General features: G+C 51.5%; 1 protein-coding gene across 1 annotated transcript; it reads left to right on the top strand.

The window, feature by feature from the left end:
* Nucleotides 1-550: 550 nt before the first annotated feature.
* KLHL26 (kelch like family member 26) lies at nt 551-14,894 on the top strand (the record flags this gene model as incomplete). The annotated part of the gene is made up of 3 exons (XM_079546656.1): nt 551-597; nt 10,382-10,564; nt 13,313-14,894. 3 exons carry the CDS (start codon nt 551-553, stop codon nt 14,892-14,894), a joined length of 1,812 nt encoding a protein of 603 aa, XP_079402782.1.
* Between the last annotated feature and the right edge of the window lie 8,508 nt (nt 14,895-23,402).

Raw genomic sequence — 23,402 nt, 5'->3', positions numbered from 1 at the left:
GGTGGTAGCTGGGGTTGGGTGGTCATTGAGAGCTTGTCTGATTGTTGAGGTTGGGTGGTTGTTGAGGTTGGGTGGTTGTTGAGGTTGGGTGGTGCCTGGGGTTGCGTGGTGGCTGAGGTTGGGTGGTTGTTGGGCTCCACTGACTGCCCTCAACGCGGGCAGGTCCATCCCCAGGCCGCGGGCCATGTAACCACGTAACCCAGAAAGCATTTCACGCACGGAGTCCCGATGGAAATCGTTCAGCACCCGGCTGCGGGTCACCGCGAGGCCGCGCTCACAAAACGAGCGGCCGCAGCGCGCAGCCACGGCGCCGTGCGGCTCAGCGCCACCCCCACCCCCATCTCGGACCCAAAGCCGCTCCGCTCCCCCGGGCCGCGGCACCGCGCAGCCGTTCCGGGCGCCGCCACCCGCGGTCCCCGCGTTTCCCGAGGCCGCTCCGCGGTGACCCCCGGCGGTGGCGGAGCGGCTCCCCGAGCCCCGCTCGCCGCTGCGCCTTTAACGCGGCGCCCGCCGCCTCCCAGCCCGGCCCGGCCGCGGCGGCGCAGCGAAGATGGCGGAGTCCGGAGGTGCGGAGTTCGGAGCGGAGCGGCCCAGCAGGTGAGCGGGGCCCGGCGCGGCGCGGGGTCGGGGCGGAGCCGCGGGGCCGCGGGGCCGGGAGCGGGGAGCGGCTCGGGTGGGCGCGGGGCGGGCGGGGCTCGCGCTGTACGGCGGGCCGCTCGGCTCCGGCCGCGCCGCGCTTCGTTCTCCCTTCGTTTTCCGCCTCCGCGGCCGGGCCGCCCCGGTCGGCGTTCGTCGCTCCGAGCGCTGCGGGAGCTCCGCGGTTCCGTCAGCGCGGTGCTGGCGCTCGGTTCGGCCCGGCCTGCGGTGCAGCCACGCGGCCCCGAGCGGCACAGCCGGGCGGTGCGGGGCGATGCGGTGCGGTGCCGTGCGCTCTCCCCGCAGCACGGACGCATCGCGCTGTGCTCTGCGGTTCCTTCAGCACGGAGCCGGCAGCGCTCAGAAGGCCGCGCCGTCTGTCTGTCCGTGGGCGCCGCGCCGTCCGTCTGTCCGCGGGTCGCTGCCCCGAGGCGCTGCGGGGTGGCAGCGGTTTGTTTCGGGCTGGGATGAACCGCCCCGCGATGGGGCAGCGGCCCCGCGGCGCTCTCTGTGTCCGTAGGTTTGTTTTCGTGGATAATTTAAAACTAAAAGCCGGGTGAAACGTGAGAGTGAGAGCCGCTTCTCGCTGGATGTCAGCGTCACATTTGAAGTGATGGATTTATTGGAGGATATGGGGAGAAGCCTGCGGGGGACACTGGAGACAGCGCACGGCCTCCGTGCAGTAAGAGGAGAATCTCAGGGCCCCGTCCGACCCAGAAGTGCCTCCTCGACAGCTCCTTCTGCCCCTGACCTATTTCACTTACTGAATATTTGCTCTTTGAGGCAGAGGATGAAGCCCTGCCTCGCCGTTCCTTGCACATGCCGTTTCGCTGGTGCCGTTACCCAAACAGCACGGGCAGAATTTCCATCTTTGGAATTGCGACCGCGTGGCTCAGGAGGGCAACGTGCCATGCGCTGCCCAGGGCAGGACGAGTGTGCTGGGAACCCCTCAGCGCCGTGCTCTGAGCGTGGCAGGAGCTTTGGGGCTGTGATGGTGTGAAGCGCAGCCACTGCTCTGCACCCGGTTTGTTTGGGACGTGTGCATGCGGGAGAAGCACACACTCACAGCACGTTTGTGTCCTCTGCAGCATTCTTCTTGCATATTGCTTTGTTGTTTTAACAGCACGTGGTTAGATTTCTTCTTATAAATAAAAGCAAACAGCCCAAATCTTCTCTTTTGAAATAAACTTTGTTGTTTTTTTTCCTCCTTTCCCTGTTAATAGTTTCCTGAGCTACAGCTGGTTTCGTGTTTTGCCTTGCACGGAAGGAGCTGCAGTGTTACCCTGCTGGTGAGGCTGTGCTCGGTGCTGCTCACAGGGATGCATTTTGGGTTTGGTGAGCGGAACCAGCAGCAGAAACTCTGCGGTCGTCGTGCCCTGAGTCAGGGAAGGCAGTGAGATGTGTGAACTGTGCAGCGTTGCTCACAGAGCACCAAGTGAGGTCACACAGAGGTACAGGGAAAACATCTTTCGGGTGCATGGATGGATGCCATCACGTAGGCCTTCAAGCAGGAGTTAATTGGGGTGCCCAGATGTGCTGCTGGGGAGGGCTGTGTCTCTCCAGCCTGGGTTGATCCCATGAGGAACGGAAGGCAGCCGGGCTGTACAAACACTCCTCAAAGCCCTCCCTAATGCTGTTACACGCTGCCGAAAGCGATCCCACCTGTCAAAACCAGAATGGATGGATGGGGGACGTGCAGGGCCCTCTTATCTGTGAGTACATGTGTGTTCACATCGAGAGGAAGGCAGCCTGAACTGCCCTAACCCCACTGCTCCTGGAGGGACAGCAGGACGGCAGGGCAGGGCGAGGCGATCAGGTGAAGGAGGATTGCAGCAGGGGCTGAGTCGGCCTCACCTCCGTGCTGCTGTAACCTCGCACGGCTTCGGTCTTTGCTTCGACATTCTTTCCTTTTGCAACCATGCGAAGTTTTGTGTGGTTTGTGCGTCCTGTACTCTGCCACGTGGCAACTGAAAAGCAGATGTAGTTGTTAGATCTGGTAGACGGGAAATGTTTACACTCTGATTGAATCGCTGTAAAAAATCACTGCTGCTTTCTTGTTCAGTGTTGGGAGACTTTTGAGCTGGAGGCTTTATTTAGACCAGAAGAAAAACCCAGTGATTCTGTACAGGTTTTTCTCTTGCTCGGTACTGGTGGCTCTGTAGAGAAGTGTCTCACACTGTGAGGCGAAGGCCGCGGTGTTTCTTCCAGTTCCTTATTTGTATGGAAGATGAATTCTGGACATGCAGAGGAATCAGTGCAGATGAGGAAAATTGGGGAAGGGCTGTTCTGCACTTGTGGCTGCCCTGGGTTGCGTTGTTGTGGTGTGAGGTGTGCATGGAGCCAAGCTGCCCAGGAAGGTGTGTGGATGTTTGGGATGGGCCCACACCTGTCTGCAGGTACGTGGGAGGTGCAGGTAAGGAGGGAAGCAGCTGCAGGCGGCCGTGGTGGTGAGATCTGCTCATGGAACTGAACTGGAATTGGTGTTACGGTGCCAAGTGCTGGGGCAGCTGTTTGCATCTGCTGCAAGAAGTGCTTTCTCCAGCTTGCTTAAAAGCCATGGTGGGGGTTTCTTGCCCTGCCTGCTGTTCCATCGCTTCACATTGCTTTTGCTTGAGATCCCTGGCTGCTCGGGGCGGTCGGCTGGAGGGTGGAGGAGTGGAGTGAGGAGGAGCAGCGTGCTGTGGGTCACGGCAGTGTGGCTCTGCTGCTCCCTGCCTGCTCCAGCACCACTCTGTGACCGCACTGCTGTCACCTCTATTGCAGCGCTGCCTGGAGAATGCTGTAGGGTGCTGCAGAAAAGGGCTGAGGCGAGCGCTGCTCCGAGGAGCTCATGGTCGGGTTTTGAAGTTGTCCTCAGTTTCTCACGTGGAGCAAAGGGATCAGTGTGGTTGTGTGGGCTGGAGGGGTCCCTTTCTGCTCTGAATTGCAAGAGGGGCTGAAACGGGCCATCCCTGACTGAAGGGTGACCCAGGCGCTGCTGCCTTGTGATGAGCTGGGAGGCTGGGACGGGACCTGCTGGATTTTCGGCCAGCGCAGGCAGTGCCTCAGAGCAGCTGAGTTCCACCACTCCCTCTCTGAATGCAAAAAAAGGATCCCACCATGCTGACCACGGTGAAGGCAGCAGCCCAGCCGTGTCCCTTTGGGGTGGTCCTGGTGGCTGTGCTGTGCATCCCAGCACCACTGGGTGCCTCCCAGCCTTTGCTCAGCTGCCGCCGGCGCTGCAGGGGCGGTGGGTGGGGGTGCAGGAGGCACCCGCTGCAGCTCTGGGGGCTGAACGAGGACAGGGATGTGCTGCAGAGGTCTGGGCTTCTGGTACCTCTGATTTGGTCTCGCTTGCTTTCTTTTCAAGCCAGGGTTTGACTGTAAGGGCACGTGGTGGGAGAACCGGCTGCTGGCAGTGCTGCCTTCAAACAGCATCACACAGAGTGTTGGGAGCCATGCAGCGTGGGAATATGGTCACATTGTGTGCAGTGTGAGATCTGCTGTGCTTCTGGTGGTCCTGGAGCTGGGAGCAGGAGGGGGCAGCTGGCTGCACTGCTGCCCATGGCTGCCACAGTGATTTATGTGCTCTGAGTGACTTTTCATATTGGCTCAGTTTGCTCCAGGCTCAGTGGGATCGTCTTTGGGGCCGACAGGATCTGATTGCTGTAAGGTTTGGGGATGGCACCTTCAGGCACTGTGAAAGCACAGGTTGGTGGTGGTGGCACTGCTGGTGGTGGCACAGAGATGAGCCTGGCTCTGGTGCAGAAGCATTTTGAAGAATCTTGTTCTTTTTTCTTTTCTTTTTCTCACCATTTGTCCGGGTGCAGCCTGTACTGACCATCCCCTCACGTTGAAACTCCACGAGGTGGCACAGAGTTTAATGTGTTCGGATGTCTCGCCCTCCACTTTTTTGTTCCATGCTCCAATGCACCATTTCACCAGCCAGCTTTTGACAGACATCCAGTTTCATTAGCGCTTGTAGCAGAAACCCAAATCCCACCTCCTTTGGCTTGCAGACAACCTACGATGGAAGTCTAGGCAGAATATCTGTGTGTGTGTGTGCTGGGTTCTGCCTGCTCCCAGTCAGAAAGCAAACAAGAAGGAGATGCAGACATGTTCAAACTTCTCCTGATACAAAAATAACAGTAATATTAAGACAGAGAAGTTGAAAAGACCTCTGCCTTGCAGTTGGGTCCTGGGGGTTTCCTTGGCTCCAGCTTTGGGACAGGTGGGCTGGAGGATGCTGAAGGACAAGTGGTAAATGGATGGGGAGGACAGATTCAGAACTGACAGTAGTGACTCTGTATGGTTCTCCCTTCTCCAGACATTAACTGTAACTTTGAGACTGGAAGTTTAAAAGAGAAAAGGTTTTTCAAACCGCTGCTGAATTCTCACTGTTCACTTTGAGACATTTTGCAGAAGACCATTTTTCCCCACCAAGCATGAAATCCTTCTAAAGCTCGAACTCATCGATGATCTTCATTTGAACACCCCACATTGCGTGTCACCTCTGAACAGAGATGTTGGTCTCAGGCTTTCCACTTGCATTTACTGCTTTTGATGAACAAGAGGGTGTCAGGAGGGAAAATGAGTGGAGGCAGAGGAGGGAAATAGGAGGAATTAAGGGGAGGAGGTGGAAAAGGGAGCAAAGAGATTTTGCTCACGTGTCTTTCTAAAGATGACGGAACCATTGCCTTCACTCAGTGCGTTAACATTTAATTAGCTGCCGTGCTAATTGCTGTTGCATTTGCTAAGGACTCAATGGCAGGTGCAGTTCCTGGGGGTTCTGTGGCAGTGCTGTGCTGCCGGGGGGCTCCAAGGGCAGCAATCCTTACAGTGCAGCTGTGCTTGCACCCACAGGGCGGCTGTGGCACTGGGGGGGAGTGCAGGGTGCCAAAAGCTCCTCTTCAGCATTGGGGCATGTGACAGGGAGCCTTAGGATCTGAGATATTGCAGTAACCATGGCTACCTGTGACTTATCTGAGGGAGTTTGACTTTTGTTTTGATTTTATGTGTCTTAATTGTAGTTTAAAAATCAGAACCTGAATGTGTTTTTCACTTAGGCGTGAAACTGAGGGCATTAAATGATTTGCGTTATTGAAGTATCTATAATGCTGCCTTTCAAACTTATTCTTGAGCAGAGCCCTTAATATTCACACTGTACGTGCTAAATAAAGTCACTGCAGCTTTGTGGTGGTTCTGTTGCTCTCGCCATAAAAGCTGTTGCAGGCTGGAGTGCTCAGAAGGTGCCTGGCCGGCTGTTTTGCAATCCCAAGCCCTTTGTTTATGTGGCACCGCGTACTTTATGTGAACACACACAAGCTGCTGCTTTTCCTCTGTCCTCTTTTGTACCCCAGCCATGCCCCGCGGGGTCCTGCCTTCAGAGCTCGTGTTTACTGTAGAGGCTGGCTGCTGGAAGGTTGCCCTGCTTGGAAATCTTGCCAAACCCCTTGAGTTCCTCCTGTATGAAACATTACCGAGCACCACCTGCCCAGAGAGCAGGAATACGTGGGTGGATATGAGCAGGGATGCAGAGCAGGGATGCAGAGCAGGGATGCAGAGCGATGCTAGCACCACAACCATCCCTCCTTCCATGGAGGACCATGTTATGAAGGAAGAGTAGCAAAAGGCCAGGCACTTGTGTAGCAAAAGAATTTTTTCTCTTTGATTCAACGGCTGAAGTGTTTCCTGGTGTGGCTCCCTCTGTTTGTACTTGTGCAGGAGTTACAAACACGCTGAAATATGAACTCATGCTTCGTAAGCCTTTAATTCTCGCTTTGATGTTTTTAATCATCAGTACAGATTTGGTTAAAAAAAAAAAAAAAAAAAAGTGAAATGATTCATTAGCTTGAAATGCATCTTGGATTACGGCCGGTGCTGTGCAGAACAGGGGAGGCAGAGCAGGGCCAGCTGTCCTGAGAGCAGAGCACGGGTGAAGCTGAGGTCGGTGCGGCGGGCGGAACGTCGCCATCAGGGCTGGCAGTTCCTGCCTGTTCTTGGAGGCCCTCAAATGTCCCAGCCCATCGGCTTTGAGGTCTCGTGAGCGTCCAGCCCTGTGTTCTGATGCTTCCTCACTGTATCTGTTTTGGGTCTGACATCAAGCAGTCCTTGCTTGGGAACATGACAGTTAGGATGTGGGCAGCGCGCTTGGCGTGAGAAGGAGCACACAGCCACGGTGCTGCAATAAGGGCAGCAGCAAGAGGAAAAATTCTGGGCTTGTTTGCCTTCCCTGCCTGCTGTCTGCCTGCAGCCGCTCCCTCAGCCCTCGCTTTCACCTTCTCCCCATGCTCGCCGGTTGGTGTCGGTTGTCCCCAAGCTGTGGTCACGGATCTGTGCTGAGCTCTGTCCTGCAGTGACTGGAGAGGATTGAAAGCAATCTGGCTTCAGAACAGCGGCTTGGAGACAAATCCTCTATCCCATTACTTGTCCCTGGCAGTCCCTTCTTGACAACCAGGTGTCAGTGATGTCAGTGGTCTTGGAGAGGGCTGCCCAAGGCAAGTAGTCCGTCTTCTCAGTGTCTGCATTGAAATCCAGCAACTAAACCAACCTGTATCACCTCCATTTGTGCCGTGGATGCAGTGGTACTCATGTGAAGATGCCTCTTCAGCTCTTCCCATACGGAAAGTGGGGTTTCTGTCCTGGTGAAGTCGCCTTTGTATTGATGTATTCATGTTAAAAACCCCCGTCGTGTCGCCGTTGTCAGACAGCCGTGCAGCCCATGGGATGCCGTGGAGGCGCTGCTTGGTGTGGCCGACACTCTTCCTTTTTACATCTTTCAGAGCAGGATTGCAGCGGGGCGCAGCCGTGTTGCTGTGGCACTGCTCGGCCCCACTGCAGCACACTGTGGGCACAGGAGCCCTGCAAAGCTCTGCCGTCTTCTTGAGAGCAAAGATGGAGAAATGAGGAAAATTCCAGAAGCTTGAGAGCCCTGCCTGCACCCATAAGGGCAGGGGGAAGGAGCAGAATAAACACTTTATTGTGCTTGATGAATGGCTTTTATCTCGAAGGATGTTCTGAACTGCTGGGAAGGAGATGCAGCTCCGCTCAAGTTTGTCTGCAAGGCTGCTTCTTCTGTAACAAAGTGTTAAGCAACAAATGCACGGCATATTCATATACTATGCTTTGGATAGAGGCAGCCTCACAAAGGCACTTTCAAATGTTCAAGGCCTCCTTTTGTGCTGGTTTCACTCTGGCATCCCACTGCTGCTTTGCTCTCCACCTCCAGCAAGCGGAGCTGAGCTGGGTGGTGACGTGGGGCTGTGCCTGGGGGGTGGCAGCTTCTGCTGCAGGCCCCTTCCTGCCACCCGTGCTGCAAACCCTGCTGCTGTTTTCTTCTCCCTCTTTTTCTTCTTTTTTGTTTGTTTGTGAAGTTTCCTACTGATTCCTCATGGTTTTTCAGGTTTATCTTGCTTCCAGCTGACATGAGTTTCTTCTAAAATGTCTGTTTCAGAATGAATGAAGCTGGACATTAGCAGTGCTTCTCTTACTGTTGGGTTTTGGTTTGTTTTGCCTCTTTTACCTGGAAGATTGTGTCACTGCTGTGTAATAGGGAGAAAGGACCCATATGGGGAGCTCTCCTGGGGTTGCTGCTCACAATTACTGGTGAAATGAACTGCAGCACATACAAACTCTTTTCTTCTAGCCCAGAAATATCTTCTCTAAGTTTATTCTCTGGTTATTAGCAGTGGCTGTGGAAGTTAGTTGAGAAAAAAGCAAAGGGAGGGCTGTCTGTTCAGGTGCTGTTTGGAGAGGCACCCCCACGGGGAGGGCTGTGCCACTCTGTGGGTACAGCAGTCATCTGTGGGTTGGTCCTTACGCCAGCACCAGGAAAAGGAGCCAGTGAAGCAAATTGCCATGGGAAGAATCCTGCAGGAGATGGAGCTGAAGGAGGCTGCAGTGAGCTGTGGGGCTGCCATCCCTCAGGTGTGCTTTACCTGTGCAGTCGGGGCAGCGAGAGCTGGCCTGGGGAGGGCAGCGTGCAGGACAAGGCCGTTTCCTTACTGTGATGTTTCTTCCTTTCTGCTCCAGCCGATTGCTCTGAAGAGAGGAGTCAAATGAGTTTGACACGATGAATATTCATGTAGTCGCTCCCTCCAATCGCTTTTTTCCTCCGCCACGGGAGGAGTGGGAGTGCAGAGATGTTTCTTGGCTCTCGAAGTCATGGATAAGGGTCTTGTCAGCAACTGCCTTTCTGCTAATCCTTTCTATTAGGGGAAGGATGTTGTAGCTGGACGGCGTTCTCTGTGCTCTGACTCGGAGGGAGGGATTTCAGGGGAAGCACAGCCGAGTGCTGTCAGCCATCCCAGTAAGAACCCGCATGGATTTTGGGGCGCAGTTTTGAAGCAGACTGCAAAAATGCATCGCTGCATCCTGCAGCATCCCAAAGCACTGCGGAGCTGCATTGGCTCCCCAGGGCTCTGATGGATGTGACAGATGTCCCCTGGCCTGCCTGTTCTCTAAAGCTTGCAGGAAATTGCAGTCTGATAAGTGAGGCAAGTTGCAAGTCCTGTCTATTGTTCCTTATCGTCTGAGGGTTGTTTACAGCCCCCATCTTGTTATCCCATCTCCCACACGCTCCTCTGACCTCACCTACTTGTTTGGTCCCCTGTGTGTGGCTCCTGCTGTGGTGGTGGTGGTGAACTCTCCGGGTTGGTTGTTAGCAGATGGTGTGGATTTGTGGACACAAAATGCTGTTTTCCAGATTTATTGTCATCTATTTGTGATCTTTTTTCATGTCACGCTTCCCTAAAACATCCCTTGAAAACATAAAGCCCCAATAGCAGGTGGCTTCTGAAAAGCTAAGATCCATCCTGAATACTGACTGGTTCTTGTGTGTTTTCTTCCCAGAAGAATTCAGAGAACATGGGATGTTGATCCAGAGAACTAGTTCAGAGTTGGATGAAGTTTGCGAGTGAGCCTCAGATTTCTCCTTCGGTTGGTGTGAGCGCAGCGCACAGCTGTGGGACTCACTGCCCCGGGTTGGCTCAGGAAACCCGCAGCACAACTGGGGTTACCTTCAGAGGAGCACAGAGTATCGCAGTGTTCTTCCCACTCGTGCAGAGTTGCTGCTGCTGTTCACCTCCAAATGCAGTGTTCTCACCGACAAGTGCATTCGAGGCCAAGTGAATGTAGGAGCGATGCTCCACGCACCGAGGAACATGTGCGAGAGGCATTGGGAAAACCAAGGAAATATTTACACTGGGAGGGGATTGTTTACAGTGCAGTTCAAACAGTTGACGTTAGTTAGAGCAGCCGGTGCTGTGCAATATTCTGCTCTTCTCTGGAGGGTCAGGCATAAGGAAAGGATCAAACAGGGCGAGCAGGGCCGTCCTTGGACGGTACGGAATATCTAACAGCTGCACTTAGGTTAGGTGGTGAGAAGAATAAGCAACTGTGAGTCAGTTTTGTGGTTGAAGTCGAGGTCAGGGTGGACTCTGGGGTAGCAGCAGTGCGTGGACACCTCTGTTCATGGAGATGTTGGCCCTTCTTGCTGATGTTTGGCTGGTCCCAAAGCCCACGTGTGCTGCGGCGTGACAGGTTGTCAGTAACACACGAGTGCAAGTGAACGTTTTGGATGTGTCTTTTGTGCTGGGATAAGGGAATACAACCGAGGTACTGATGTCATGATGGTCTGTGTGGCTGTCGAGCTGGGAATTTGCTTTCAAACTGCTTTGTGTTACAGTATCTCCCCCAGCATGCTTTGTAGGTATACCACATATTGTTTTAATTTAAAACCAGCCTGTCTCTCTTGTTCTGTTTTTAGCATGGCTGACAAGAACAGCACCCTGAAATGCACGTTCTCTGCTCCTGGCCACAGCACCACTCTACTGCAGGGACTGGCCTCGCTCCGAGCTCAGGCTCAGCTGCTTGATGTCATCCTCACTATAAATAATGAAGTGTTTCAGGTTCATAAAGTTGTCTTGGCTGCCTGCAGTGACTATTTCAGGTGAGAATCTGATAGGGAAGCAGGCACTGTTACCTCTCCCCTTGGTTTCTGTTTCCCCATCCTCTCCTACCCCAACCTCCCCACCGTGCCCCAACGTCACTCCCCCCCGCAGCCCTTTGAGGTATGGTTTGCACCACACGTGTCAGTGGGATTCCCTGGAGGCGTGTGGAGGTGTGGGGTCCCTCTGCGTTCTGATGAGGTTGTTCTGCCGCAGCCCCTGGGCTGAGACCCATCTCAAGGGCAGGTCTTGAAGCCACCCCGAGGAGGATGAGGCGTTTTGTGCGTGTGTTCCCCAGCCCATAGGGAACGGCTGTCCCTCTCTGTGTCTGTTGAAAGCCAAAGCATGGAGATGAGCTTCCTTTGCCAAATTAAGGCACGGTGAACCAATTGCAGAGCAGGGAGTTCAGTCTAAAGTGAAAAATGGAGTTCATCCATCTTGCCTCCATTAAAGTCTTGTCTGACAGTTCTGTGGCACGGGGTTCTCTCCCCATTCAGCAGCCCCTTGACACGCAGGTTCCTTCCTGACCTGAGCAGGTGACCAGGAGCACGGCACGTAGGCCTGTCCCTCGAATATCCCATTTCTTCAGCTGCTCCAATGGTGTCCTTCTTAAGGACCCTCACATTTTCCAGGCTGTTCCCTTCTCTCTCCCTTCTGACTCCCCTCGGTAACATAAACCTTCCGAGCTTATCGCTCTCCCTAACAGGCATGCAATTAATGATGGAGCTGATCTTCCACCAAATGCTAATAGCACTATTTGTATTCATAAATGCTGTATGCAGTGCCACTGTTAGTGTGTTTTCCCTGTTGAAATGTAATTGCTGAGTGGGTTTCTTGCTATAAGGTCTGTGGCATTAAGTAAGGTTGTCCTGGGGAACGATGGCAGAATAATCTAGCTTTTGAAAATGCACTTTATGCAGAAGAGGGGAGGGAAAAGAGTGAAATTGAAGCATTTATATCATCAGCGTTTTAAAACCATAACACTTTTTCAAGGAATGGCATTTTATTTGGTGGTTTGTCTTCATCATGGCAGCGGCGATGCTTTTCTTTGCTTGTGCACAGCCAGCTCTGTACAGCTAATGCATGAGCACACACACATGCCTGCATCTCCTCTGGGGCAGGGGATCAGGCAGCATGCTGTTTGGTGACATGGGATCTGCAGGGGGATTTTAGCAGAGCGCTCTCATCTGCTGTATGGACAAATAATTGCGAACAGCGTTCCTGGTCACTCGGTTACAGAAAACTGATTTCATGTGCAGATATTTCCTTATTTAGGTCGTTTAGCTTTCTGTAGGGTTGTGCTGGACGGCAGCAGTTCTTCTAGCCTGGTTTGGACAGGAAACTTGGAACTCCTGTCTTTTGATAGCGTTCCCAAGGTATTTCTCTATTCCTGTGTTGATGCTAAAGAGGAAGAAGGTCTGTTCAGCATTTGCTCTGAGTAATTTGTATCTTAAAGTCGTTGCAGCTCTGACAGTGTGCCTTCACAGTGAATTCACCTCTCAGACATGAAAAAGTAGGTTATCAATGGTGAAAAAATGGCCTAAAATGTGCAGGCAGTTTGAACGGTCTTTGGTGTGACAGCCTTTGTAGGCTTGCTGTGATGTTTGTACAACGATGCTGGGCGGTGAAACCGCGTGTCACCGTTCTTCAGCAACCTGGTTTGACTTTGCCTTCCGCAGAATCGCTCTGCTGCTGCTTGTTGAATGCTACACACAGCGCAAACCTTTGCCCCCCAGCCACCAATACGTAACAAAAACTGCTGAAACGTAATGTAAACCTATAAAAAACAATGTGCACTTATGTCCCCATCACGCCTGCAGGCCCCGTGCCTGGGAAACGCAGCCCTGCTTCAGAGCAGCAGTTTATGAGATGCCTGCGCAGTGCTCGGCGTGGTATGCGCTTCCTGTGGAATTTAGAAGCCTCCCAAGGAGGTGATCGAGGGCCTAATCTCAGCCTGGCCTGGTCAACTGATGTGCTTGCAGCTGTGCTGTAAGAAAATCGTTGTGTTTTTTTCTTTTTTAATTGCCTTCCAGCCCCCTGCTGTCGTACTGCAACATAACAGACGTTTTCTGAAGTGGTCGCAACTCCTATTTTCATAAGGCATTGGGAAGGAGCCTTGGAGAGGAGGTTCTGTTGTGATGACCAAAGCCTTGTGTAAATTCTATTTGCAATGGCAGCGTTGAAGCCCTTGGCTCACTCACCTCCGGTGCGATGGCGTTGCCTGAAGGCCCCTCTCAGGCCAGCTCAGGGGCTCGCTGACTGCTGAGCATGGCTGTCTCCCCAAAGTATTTTCTTCTTTACGCTCACAAATCCTGCATAGTTGAAAATCAGGAAGTTAGAGTTACAGATGCCAGCCTGTGCTGCTGCAGATCCCACTGTTGCTTTTGGCTGCTGAATATCAAGGATCCTTTGGTCCAGCACACAACGCTCCCTGCTCTGATGGCTCTGACCACTTCCTGGCGCTTTGTCCTGGGAACCATTCCTGCATCCAGAGCCGGTGAAGCAGCACTGACAAACCTAACTGTGATAGCTGAATGTGACTTCTCAGCGCGTTGTTTATGCAAGCTGTATATCAGTAATTGCATGCTCTTTTCTTTTTTCTCCTGGCTTTTAGAGATTTAGCCTTGATTTGTTCCCCCCCCCCCCCATCCTTCCTAAGAGGTTCAGTATGTTTAAAAAAATGAGACGTGCTACATCATTGACGCGCTATTAAAGAGGGGGAAATTTTTGTTTGTGTTCTTGACCTCCAGGGCGATGTTCACAGGTGGGATGAGAGAAGCCAGCCAAGATGTGATCGAACTGAAAGGTGTATCTGCAAAGGGACTGAAACACATCATAGACTTTGCGTACAGTGCTGAGGTGACTCTCGATCTTGACTGCATTCAGGACGTTCTGGGAGCTGCCGTCTTCCTCCAGATGGTGCCTGTCGTGGAGCTCTGCGAGGAATTCCTGAAATCTGCCATGAGCGTAGAAACGTGTCTCAATATCGGGCAGATGGCCACCACCTTTAGCCTCGCCTCCTTAAAGGAATCCGTCGATGCATTCACCTTCAGGCATTTCCTCCAGATCTCCGAGGAGGAGGATTTCCTCCACCTGCCTCTGGAGCGCCTCGTTTTCTTCCTGCAGAGCAATAAGCTGCAAAGCTGCAGCGAGATCGACCTGTTCCGCGCCGCCGTCCGCTGGCTGCAGTACGACCCCACGCGCCGTGCCAGCGCCAGCCAGGTGCTCTGCCACATCCGCTTCCCGCTCATGAAGTCCTCCGAGCTGGTGGACAACGTGCAGACCTTTGACATCATGGTGGAGGACGTGCTGTGCCGGCAGTACTTGCTGGAGGCCTTCAATTACCAGATCCTGCCTTTCCGGCAGCACGAGATGCAGTCCCCCCGCACCACCATCCGCTCCGACGTCCTGTCCCTCGTCACCTTCGGCGGCACTCCTTACACCGACAACGACCGCACCGTCAGCTGCAAGGTGTTCTGCCTGCCTGACGCCAGCGGGCGCCAGTTCAAGGAGCTGACGGAGATGGAGGTGGGCAGCAGCCATTCCTGCGTGGCCGTGCTGGACAACTTTGTCTACATTGTAGGGGGGCAACACCTGCAGTACCGGAGCGGCGAAGGAGCGGTTGATATTTGCTACCGTTACGATCCTCACCTCAACCAGTGGCTGCGAATCCAGGCCATGCAGGAGAGCAGGATCCAGTTCCAGCTGAACGTCCTGCACGGCATGGTGTACGCCACGGGCGGGAGGAACCGCTCGGGGAGCTTGGCTTCTGTGGAGAAGTATTGCCCCAAAGACAACGAGTGGACTTACGTGTGCTCCCTGAAGCGCAGGACGTGGGGGCACGCCGGGGCCACGGTGGGGGACAAGCTGTACATATCGGGTGGGTATGGGATTTCGGTGGAAGATAAAAAAGCCCTGCACTGCTACGACCCGGCCGCGGATCAGTGGGAGTTTAAAACCCCGATGAACGAACCCAGAGTCCTGCATGCCATGGTCAGTGCAAATAATAGGATTTACGCTCTGGGAGGCCGCATGGACCACGTTGACCGTTGTTTCGATGTTCTGGCCGTGGAATATTATGTGCCTGAAACAGACCAATGGACAACAGTGAGCCCCATGCGTGCAGGTCAGTCGGAAGCCGGCTGTTGTTTGCTAGAAAAAAAGATTTACATCGTAGGGGGGTACAACTGGCATCTGAACAACGTCACGAGCATCGTGCAGGTGTATAACACAGAAACTGATGAATGGGAAAGGGACCTGCATTTTCCAGAATCTTTTGCTGGGATAGCATGTGCTCCTGTGATACTGCCACAGATCACGACCCAGAGATAACTGAGCTGCTGTGCTGGCCGTGAGGTCACCTCGTGTTGCATGTCGTTGGGATGGCGTGGCGTTTTCCTTGTTTGCAAATGGTATCGTGCATTTTCTGGGCGAGGGAAGGAGAAAAATAGCTTGCGTTCCCTCCTCTGTGAAGTCCCTCCTCCTCTCTTACGTAGTGTTCTGGCAAGCGTGCTTCGTCAGAAGCACTTGTCAGCTAGTTAGACTTAGCAGATGTTACAGCTGGAAAAAGCTTTTCTCTTTTTTTCTTTATCTGAAAAGTGTGTGTGTGGGGAGGGGGGGTGGGAATGCATTTTGCCGACTTTCCATATTTTTAACAATATTACACATTGCAAACACTGACAGCTCAGGAGTAACTAAGTACTGTGGTATGTTTCAAAGAGTTCAGGTGTGATTTTTACTAATAGCTCCAAAAATCATTGTGTGTCGATTTGTTGTTTTTTAGCAAAGAAAAAAACCAAAACCTGTATAACACACTGACCTCCAGAAGCAATAAAGAGACAGCGGGAGCTGGAAGAGCTCAGGTGCTTGGGCTGTGAAAGCAGATCCTTGCTTTTCAGAGGTGATTTGCTTTGTTTTTCCCCTCCTGGAAGGGGAATGCTTACCCCTGCACACCTCTGGCCTCTGTTGGTTCTTCCCTGTTTGGATTACACCGCAATTCCAGATCCCCTCCTCACCCCCTCCAGACATCAGCAGGATATTCTTGTCCAGAAATTCTCCCTTAACTGGGGCATCCTTGGTTCACAGCACTAAAGCCATGTTGATAACTTGATCACACAGAAACGAGCACGATTTTTTATAGCTGCCAAAAAATTTGTTTGGCTTCACTGGCAATAAGAGCTCGGCAGCTGTTATCTGGGCTGACCCAATACAGGCTGAAGCAGGGAGCACCCAGGGGCTGTGCAGGACCTGCACGCATCACCCAGCCCGTTCTGCACAGGGAGGTGGGTGCTGCTCATTCACCTGCTGGAGGGTTTTCTCTCTTGACTTGTAAAGAGGAGCCTGGGTTTCATGATGAGATGGAAGTCCAGGCGAATGGCCTCTGTTGCTGGTGGGTGTTTTAAATTAAGAGATTCGTTTCAAGATGGCTCTGTCATTTTTGTGAAATCTGTGTCTGCTGCACAGAATACTGTTATTTCTTGAACTGTCCTTTCCTCCAAGCCATTTTTTTTCTAATTAATTTTGACTGAGAAATGAAGTTGAAGTTTCTTCCTTTACCAGGCATTCTGTTTCAAGGGCTTTGTTTTGTACCTGTGGAAGTTGGGTTTTGATGGAGATAGCCTTCTTTTCAGAGAAACTGTTGCGTTCTGCTGGTTAAATAAATGCCGTGCTGTAACCCTTAGAGACAACGTCTGATGTCTGTGTGGCGGATGAATCACTCATCAGGGCTGTGCAAAGCATGAACTCCGTACCTCAGATTCACTTAAGGATATTTCTGACGACGGAAGCACTTTTGAGTGCTCAGACCTCAGCTCATTTCTGCATTTGAAATTTCAGTTAAAACGATGCACAGTTTGGTTTGTTTCTATCTGCTGGTTTGCCAATAATAAATGGATGGAAAGTGCTTGTTGGTGTTCAGAATGCTGAAGTCAAGTGGGCAAGCTCTGCTTCTGTGGTGTGCAGCGCAGCCAGCTCTCCTGGTACCACCGCTCCCATCTGTGGGCACTGCAGACCAGGTGCTGAGAACGGTTTGCACGTTCTCTTGCTGGGACTTGCAGCACTGTGCTGCAGGGTTCCACCTCTCCTGGTTACCAGGACGTTCTTTTGATAGCAATATAAACAATTATTTTTTGTAACGTGGCCTGGAAGGACTCCAGCTGCTCTGAATTTAGGCTGGCTAAAGCATTTGTGACAGTGGTATGATCTGTACTGATGGAGTTTGTCGGACTCCTGTGAAGTGCAAAGCTGTGGCTCTGGGCCGCTCCGTGCGTACCCTGCGTGGTATCCTGAAAATAAACTGCTTCGATTCTCTGCACTGAATGAATCTGATGGCTGGATGGGGCTCTTGGTGAACGCTGAAGTGATCTGGCTCTGCGGCTGGACTGGAGCAAGTGCAGCTGAGGATGCTCTGCCTGAGGAGCAAGGAGGCAGGGCTCCGCTCTTCTTCAAGAATGAACAAAGCCAGCTAAATGTTTGATTGCACTCAGAGCCATTTATTAGCCTCAGAGCTGCAGTAAATGCTGTCGGGGTAAAACCTGATTTGGTGTGTTTGAAAATACCTTTGAACAGATGGAGACCAGCGAGAGCACAGCATCGTTAGCTCAGGTATTCGCAGTGCGTGTGCCGTCAGGGCTGCTGTCGGGGCTGGGATAAGAGCTTCTGTCTTCTCTGATGTTTTATGGGCCTGAAATTGTGCTTAAAACTATAAAGGAAGAAAGCACTAGAACTCTTGGCAGGGTGCAGAACAGCTAGAGCTGGGGAATGTCTGCATCCTATTAATGGTGTCACTGACCCTTTTCCAGAGGGTCTGTCGGCTCGGCAATCCACTGTCATTTCTCCCCACACAGAACCTCACTAATTCGGGCAGACGTGGCCCAGCTTTTGGGAGGAGGTCTCGGAAGTTTAGAGGCAGCAGAACATCTCATTTCTTTGATTTACAGTGAAGGAGGACACTCCCACCAGCTCTTGGTAGCCTGGTGCTGATGTAAAATGATGCTATGCAACAGAACTGCTCAGGACCTCTTGTAAGCCACATCAAACCTATTCAGATGTTTTCACTTCCACGTCTGTGATAAGCCCTGGAGTTGCTGAAACTCTGCAAACTTCAGGAGCATTTATCATACTATGATTATTGAAGCCAGACTACTGTCAGAATAAATAAAACATGTTTCCCAGTGCAACTCTAATTATGATTTTGAGCCAGTTGTGTAATGCGCAGAACTTTTATTTACAATAAATCTTCCAGTTGCTTGCATAAATGAATGAGATTTCACCACTTGTGACTTAAGGACCGGGAGAAATGGATGTGGCTGAATAAATTTACTGTCTAGCCTGGGTGTGTCGGCACGTCAGGAGGGTGAGGAGCAGAGCTGCTAGCCGTGCCTTCCTAGGAGGGCTCACTTCTCTTGCATTTCACCTGGGAGCGCATACGTAACACAGATATTTCTTCCCTAAAGTTATTTTTCTGCAGAGACAGCTTAGATTCTGCTCTGCATTTTAATACTGAGTAGGCACAGTGTCAGCCCACAGGCTGCACAACTTTTGTTTCTCGTTCCAAGCTCATAACTGAGCTTCAGAAACACGCGTTCAGTGCTTTCCAGATTAATATTTCAACTTCAGGGAGTTCTGGAGAGGAGTTTGAAGCTTTGCTCACGGGGTGGTCGTGATTTCAGCTGCTCTAACGCTGCTGCTCCATTAGGTGAACACGGAACGGGCTTTCTGCTTGGAGACAGCTGCTGGTTTAGCTCTGCAACCTGAAATCAGCCTCAGATTGTAAGACAAAGGATTGAGATTTCGTACAGAGCAACGGTGGGGGCCTCCAGAGAGCAGCATCAGAGTAATGTGTGCAGCTTGCAGTGGAAAGAAGAAAAGCTGTTAGAGCAGAAGTATTCAGAGGACTTTATAAGCTGAAGAGAGCAAATCAAAGGTTCTTGTCTTGATCCCTGAGGCTCTGCAGTTGCTATTTCACACCCAGCCCCCTGTCACATAATTAGCTCCAACTATTTTTTATGGCTTCTTAAAAAATGAAAATCTTTTTTGCTTGTTTATGCAGGCTACCAGCCAGTGCTTCTGGCTACCCTGCTTTATATCTGCAGCAATCCCTTTGAAGTCACTGGAGTTGCAGTGCATTAACACTGGAGAGCCTAGAGCAGAATCCATCCCTGCAGATGGATGTAACATTTTTGATCTACGTCTTCCGGTCACAACGCTTTGAAAATGCACTAAAAGCCCAGTTTTACATGTGGTTATCTGGTGGTTCTAATCAGACTTCTAATCTGTGTCTCCCTGCAAGGTTTGCAATTGTTTGCTCGAGGTGCTTCCTTTTTCCTTTGGTTGCTGGTTATTTTCCCCTCGCCGTGGGCTCTGGTTGAACTGCGTGCTCCTCATGGGTGCAGATTTACTGCTTGGCACTATCAGTACCTGCACTCAGTATTACTGCCTCCAGGACAGTGGCTCACAACTGGATTTAGAAGGAACGTATGGATTTTGCTGAGGTTTGGAAAAGAGGCATTTGCCCTGTGGTGCAGGTAGCGTGTCTGGACCTTAATTTTGCACGCTTAAGGGATCTCGCATGATGAAAGCTTTCTTGTGCCAAACATACGTGCTTGCTGTTTCTTAGGAAGAAAACCAAAGCATATACCAGGTAGTAAAGGTTCAGGTTTGGTGTCCAGAGATGCCCCCCACGCACACATATTCTCTCACTCATGAGCTGTGCATTCTGGGGCACGTGTCCCATGCTGCTTGCTGCAGCCTTTCTCTGCTTTCCATGGGGCCATGCTGTGCTTGAGGCTTTTTCTTGTGGTATCTGAGTCTTTCTGACAGACTGGTGTGTTCTTTCAGGCTGCAGCTGCTGTTCTTACTGGGGGTAAGAGGAGGAAGGAAAGCACTCCATCCGCCCTGTTGGTAGTATGAATCTAGCAGTGTGTCCACCCACTGCAGCAGGGCAGCAAGCCTTGATCCCAGGCCAGATGTTCGGCAGGTATTCAGCCGAAGGCTTAAAGCTTGCAGTGGAGATCCTCCCATTTTCACAGTGAGAAACAAGTTGTTACATTCCTTTTGGGGATTTTGCAGAGCAGCAATTAGAGTTGCAGTGAACGACTCGCTGCTCCCATCCGAGAGGCGAAAGGAACTTCTTAGAAATGCTGCATCACAGGAGAAAAGCTTCGGTCTTACAGCGCACTGCTCTGCTGTCCCGGGAAAGCAGTCCTCACGGAGCAGTCTGTGTTGCTCTTGTGTAGGGCAAAGAGAGTGCAATCAGTCACAGGAGCCAGCAAAATGGGGCTGTGGGGCTGCTTCCTCACCTGCTGAGGAATGGACTTTGTGTGGCACTCCTGCTCTATTGAAACGATTGAAACTAAGAGGTGCCTGGATTGGACTGGGGTGTTTGTCTCACTGGTCGTCGAGTTTTCATGCAAACATTATCAGTATCTGCAAACAGATTTTCCCTCATCCTTTTTAATATCTTCAGCATAAAAAAGCACAAGATGAGCCTTTAACTTACAGGTAAACATATGTGCTAAGGCCTGCAAATAGCAGGGGCTGGTTTTACCAGCAGGGTTGTAGGTAGGGAGTTAACTATGTGAAGCCATGACTGAAACAAATGGTTAACAGTATGATATTTTTGCTGTAGCGTATTTCTGCTTAAAGGTAGCAGCAGGGAGATCTGCCCCTGATTTGCAATGGTGTGATCTCTCAGTGGTTAAAAAGTATTTCCCAGTTTCCTGTTTGTTTCAGCAACGTGCACCAATCTTAAGGGTGCCTCACCTTTGAGGGCTGACTGGGAGCGTGCCTGCATCGAAAGCTTTGCTTCCTATTCAAGGGTTATCTTGGGAAGGACGAAGAGTGGCTGCTGCTTTATCAGCCTGTGTCACCTTAGCATCATGGGAATACTTCTTGCTTCAGTGTGGCACGAAGCCAGGCCTTGATTCTGGGAAAAATAACCGGACCAGAATCCTCTGTGGGGTTGCCAAGGTATTACAGAGCACCAGAAGATAAGCCTTGTAGAAATGAGAATGATATCTTTCAGCAGCCAGTGTTTGCTTTCTTTCTGTAATTTTAGAATTTACAGGGAACGGTGAAGAAACTAAAGCTGGAAGGATGGTGGTGGCATCGTCAGGGAAACTGGTGCTCAGAGCAAGGATCTCCCCAAACTCCTTGCAGGAGAGCAGAGCCAAGCATTGCATGTGACCCCAGTTTGGTTTGCTTGGGCTGCTCATGGGATTTGACGCGTGGTGCAGAGGTGCTGATTTAGGTGCTGCCCTCTGGAAGCGAGGATCTCTTACATTAAAGAAAAACAGGAGAAATGCTGGGTGAAACAAGAAGGTGTTCTCCCTCTGACAGCGCAAGTTGGAGCTTAGTTCAAAATAACACTGAAACGACGGACTCTGTGGGGTTCACAGGATATTCTTTGGGGGCAATGGGAACGTCAGTCAGCGGGAACATTAAGTAGGAAGCGCGAGAGATCAAAATCTTTGTGTCTGTAAGCAAAAGGGAAAAAAAAAACGGCCAGCTTACTTGTGGATCAAGGCACAGCTCACACTGCTGTGCTGTTGTGTAAGCTGTTCAACCTCACACCTTCCTCTGGAGCCTCTAAGGGAGAACACGGAAGTAGCTGGATCTCATCTGCCAGCGCAATTCCGAAGGATCCAGAGGACACCAAACAAGTGATAAGTAAACAAAGCCTCCCCCCCGCAACCCGCTCGCTCTCGGCTGCATCTGCTTTAAGAAGCTGCAGCTTGCTCAGTAAGGAGTTGTTTGCAACAAAAGCAGATGTGAGCACAACACCCCAGTCCTCCAATGACTCTTTGTTTGCTTCGGAGCAAAGCTCTGATTCTCATTTACAAGAAACTTTTTCATAACACGTCTGGAAGGCTGGGAGAGATAGAACTGCTGTCTCAGGGGAACCCATCACAGCTTTCTAGTGAGATCAAGTTGTTCTCACATGGCCCCATATGTGCTCAAGGTGAAGACGGCGGGAGACATAAATAATACTTGTGGTATGAGCTCATCATTTTGTCAAAGACATGGCATATCTCCTTCAGTGGAGGAAGAAGGAAACCTGGCACCAATCTTAAATGTCTCCTTGCCAATGTCTTAATGCAGTCAAGATTTACATTGTCTGCTAGGTCATGCACTTAGCAGCCATTCAGATCCACCCACACCCCAAAATGAGGAGCTGTGAGTGGGTGAGAAATTCCAGAAGCAGCTCAGCAAACACAAGTGTTGTATTAAAGAGAAGTTAGTTACGCAAACTGTTTTAAAATCAGAGACATTAAGATCAGAAGCAGGGCCCAGATTGCACAATGGAATTCAATCTGATAAAGCTGCACAGGCAAAACAATAAGAGAAGGGAGTCTTCCAAAGAGAGGAAGTCGACCCCCCCCCCCCTCCCTGCCTGGCCATCTGTGTTCCTTCCCCACAAACCCAGAGCTGGAGAGCCGTCAGAGGGGAGATTTCACTCTCTTCAATCTTGTGAGATCCAAGAGGGAAAAATTTATCAAGTTTCATCTGAGGCACTTAATCTTTTGGCACCGCAAAAGGCAGAGTGACAGCTGGGTCTGTAGATACTTGTTATTACCACCTATAGTATTAAATCCAGTGCAATTTAACAGATTACTTATCGTTATCTCACTTCTCAAGCAAAAACAATGTGGATAATGGGTATCTTAGTGTTAAATCTTGAGGTTTCTATGCTTTTAGTGTGACAGACCAATTTTTTGCAGGTCATGTGCTGTTCATGTACACAGCTAGAGGGTATTTGTCTGAAAATGAGTGCTGGCTGTTTATGCCTGGTCAGAAATACAGGAACAGGTTAGGCTAACATCTGTCAGGAATGACATGGCTGATCCTGCAAGGAAATGGCCTGGATGGTCTTCTAAGCCCCAGCTCCCTTCTCCACAAAGCTCTTTCTTCTCACATGATAAACTTTGAGTGCAAGCTGGCAACTAGAATCTAGAGTACAACATGACTATTGCTAACGCTCACCTGACGGTTGCTGAGCTGAGTTTCATCCATCCATCTCCTGCAGCCTTGCAGTGGTGGATAATTACAGTCTCTTTTTACGTGGGCAGGAAGTGCTTATCAGCGGCTGATAAACTGACTGAGACGGGGCCGCGGAGGTGATCGATAGTGGAAGTGAGTGCAGCATCTGATTTCTTTGCTCTGATGTCCCAACCCTTACAGGATTGGGTTACAGGAGGAAGCGCAGCTCAGGGCTGAGGTGATGCTCCAGAGCAGGGGAGCACCTGCTTTTATCTCCGTTGCTTCATAAAAAAGAAAGCGTAAAGGGCAGCGTGTGGGTGTGAGGAAGCAGCGCTGTCAGGATTTATTACTGCCTAATGGTGCGGCTCACATATCACAGTGCTTTGCACCAATCCGATGTTAACACAGCTGGAATCAATGGCTCAGCGGCCTCAGCCGGTGTTTGGAAACCTGCAGCCAGCAGGGCGGCATGTCAGCTCATCCACACCTCCAGGAGGACATCAGCCTGCTGCTGCTGCACTCGGGCTCACTGAGAAGCAAAAGGCGACGCTGGGGGAATCGGCAGCGCCCACACGGGAGGACGGCTCAGTTCTGTGCAGGTTGGAGTAGGGCGGCTGCAGCAGCTGCTTCACCTGTGGGCCCACAGACCGGAGCCTCACAGACCAGCGCCCACACAGCACAGCAGCAGCGCCTCTGCCCAGTGCTCAGCGCAGGTTCTGGCCACTGCTTCGTTCATCCTATCCTGCACCAGGAGGCAGCGATGGCAGAGTGGGAGCAGCTCGTTCGTACAGGACCTGCTAAGGAATCCTAACGTGGCTGCCATCCCCGATGGCGGCTGGGTGACGGCTCACGGGCTCCTCG

This window comes from Tetrao urogallus (genome assembly GCF_951394365.1).
Source record: "Tetrao urogallus genome assembly, chromosome: 25".
In the NCBI taxonomy this organism is placed as follows: Eukaryota; Metazoa; Chordata; class Aves; order Galliformes; family Phasianidae; genus Tetrao; species Tetrao urogallus.
This window is presented reverse-complemented; position numbering and strand designations above follow the sequence as displayed.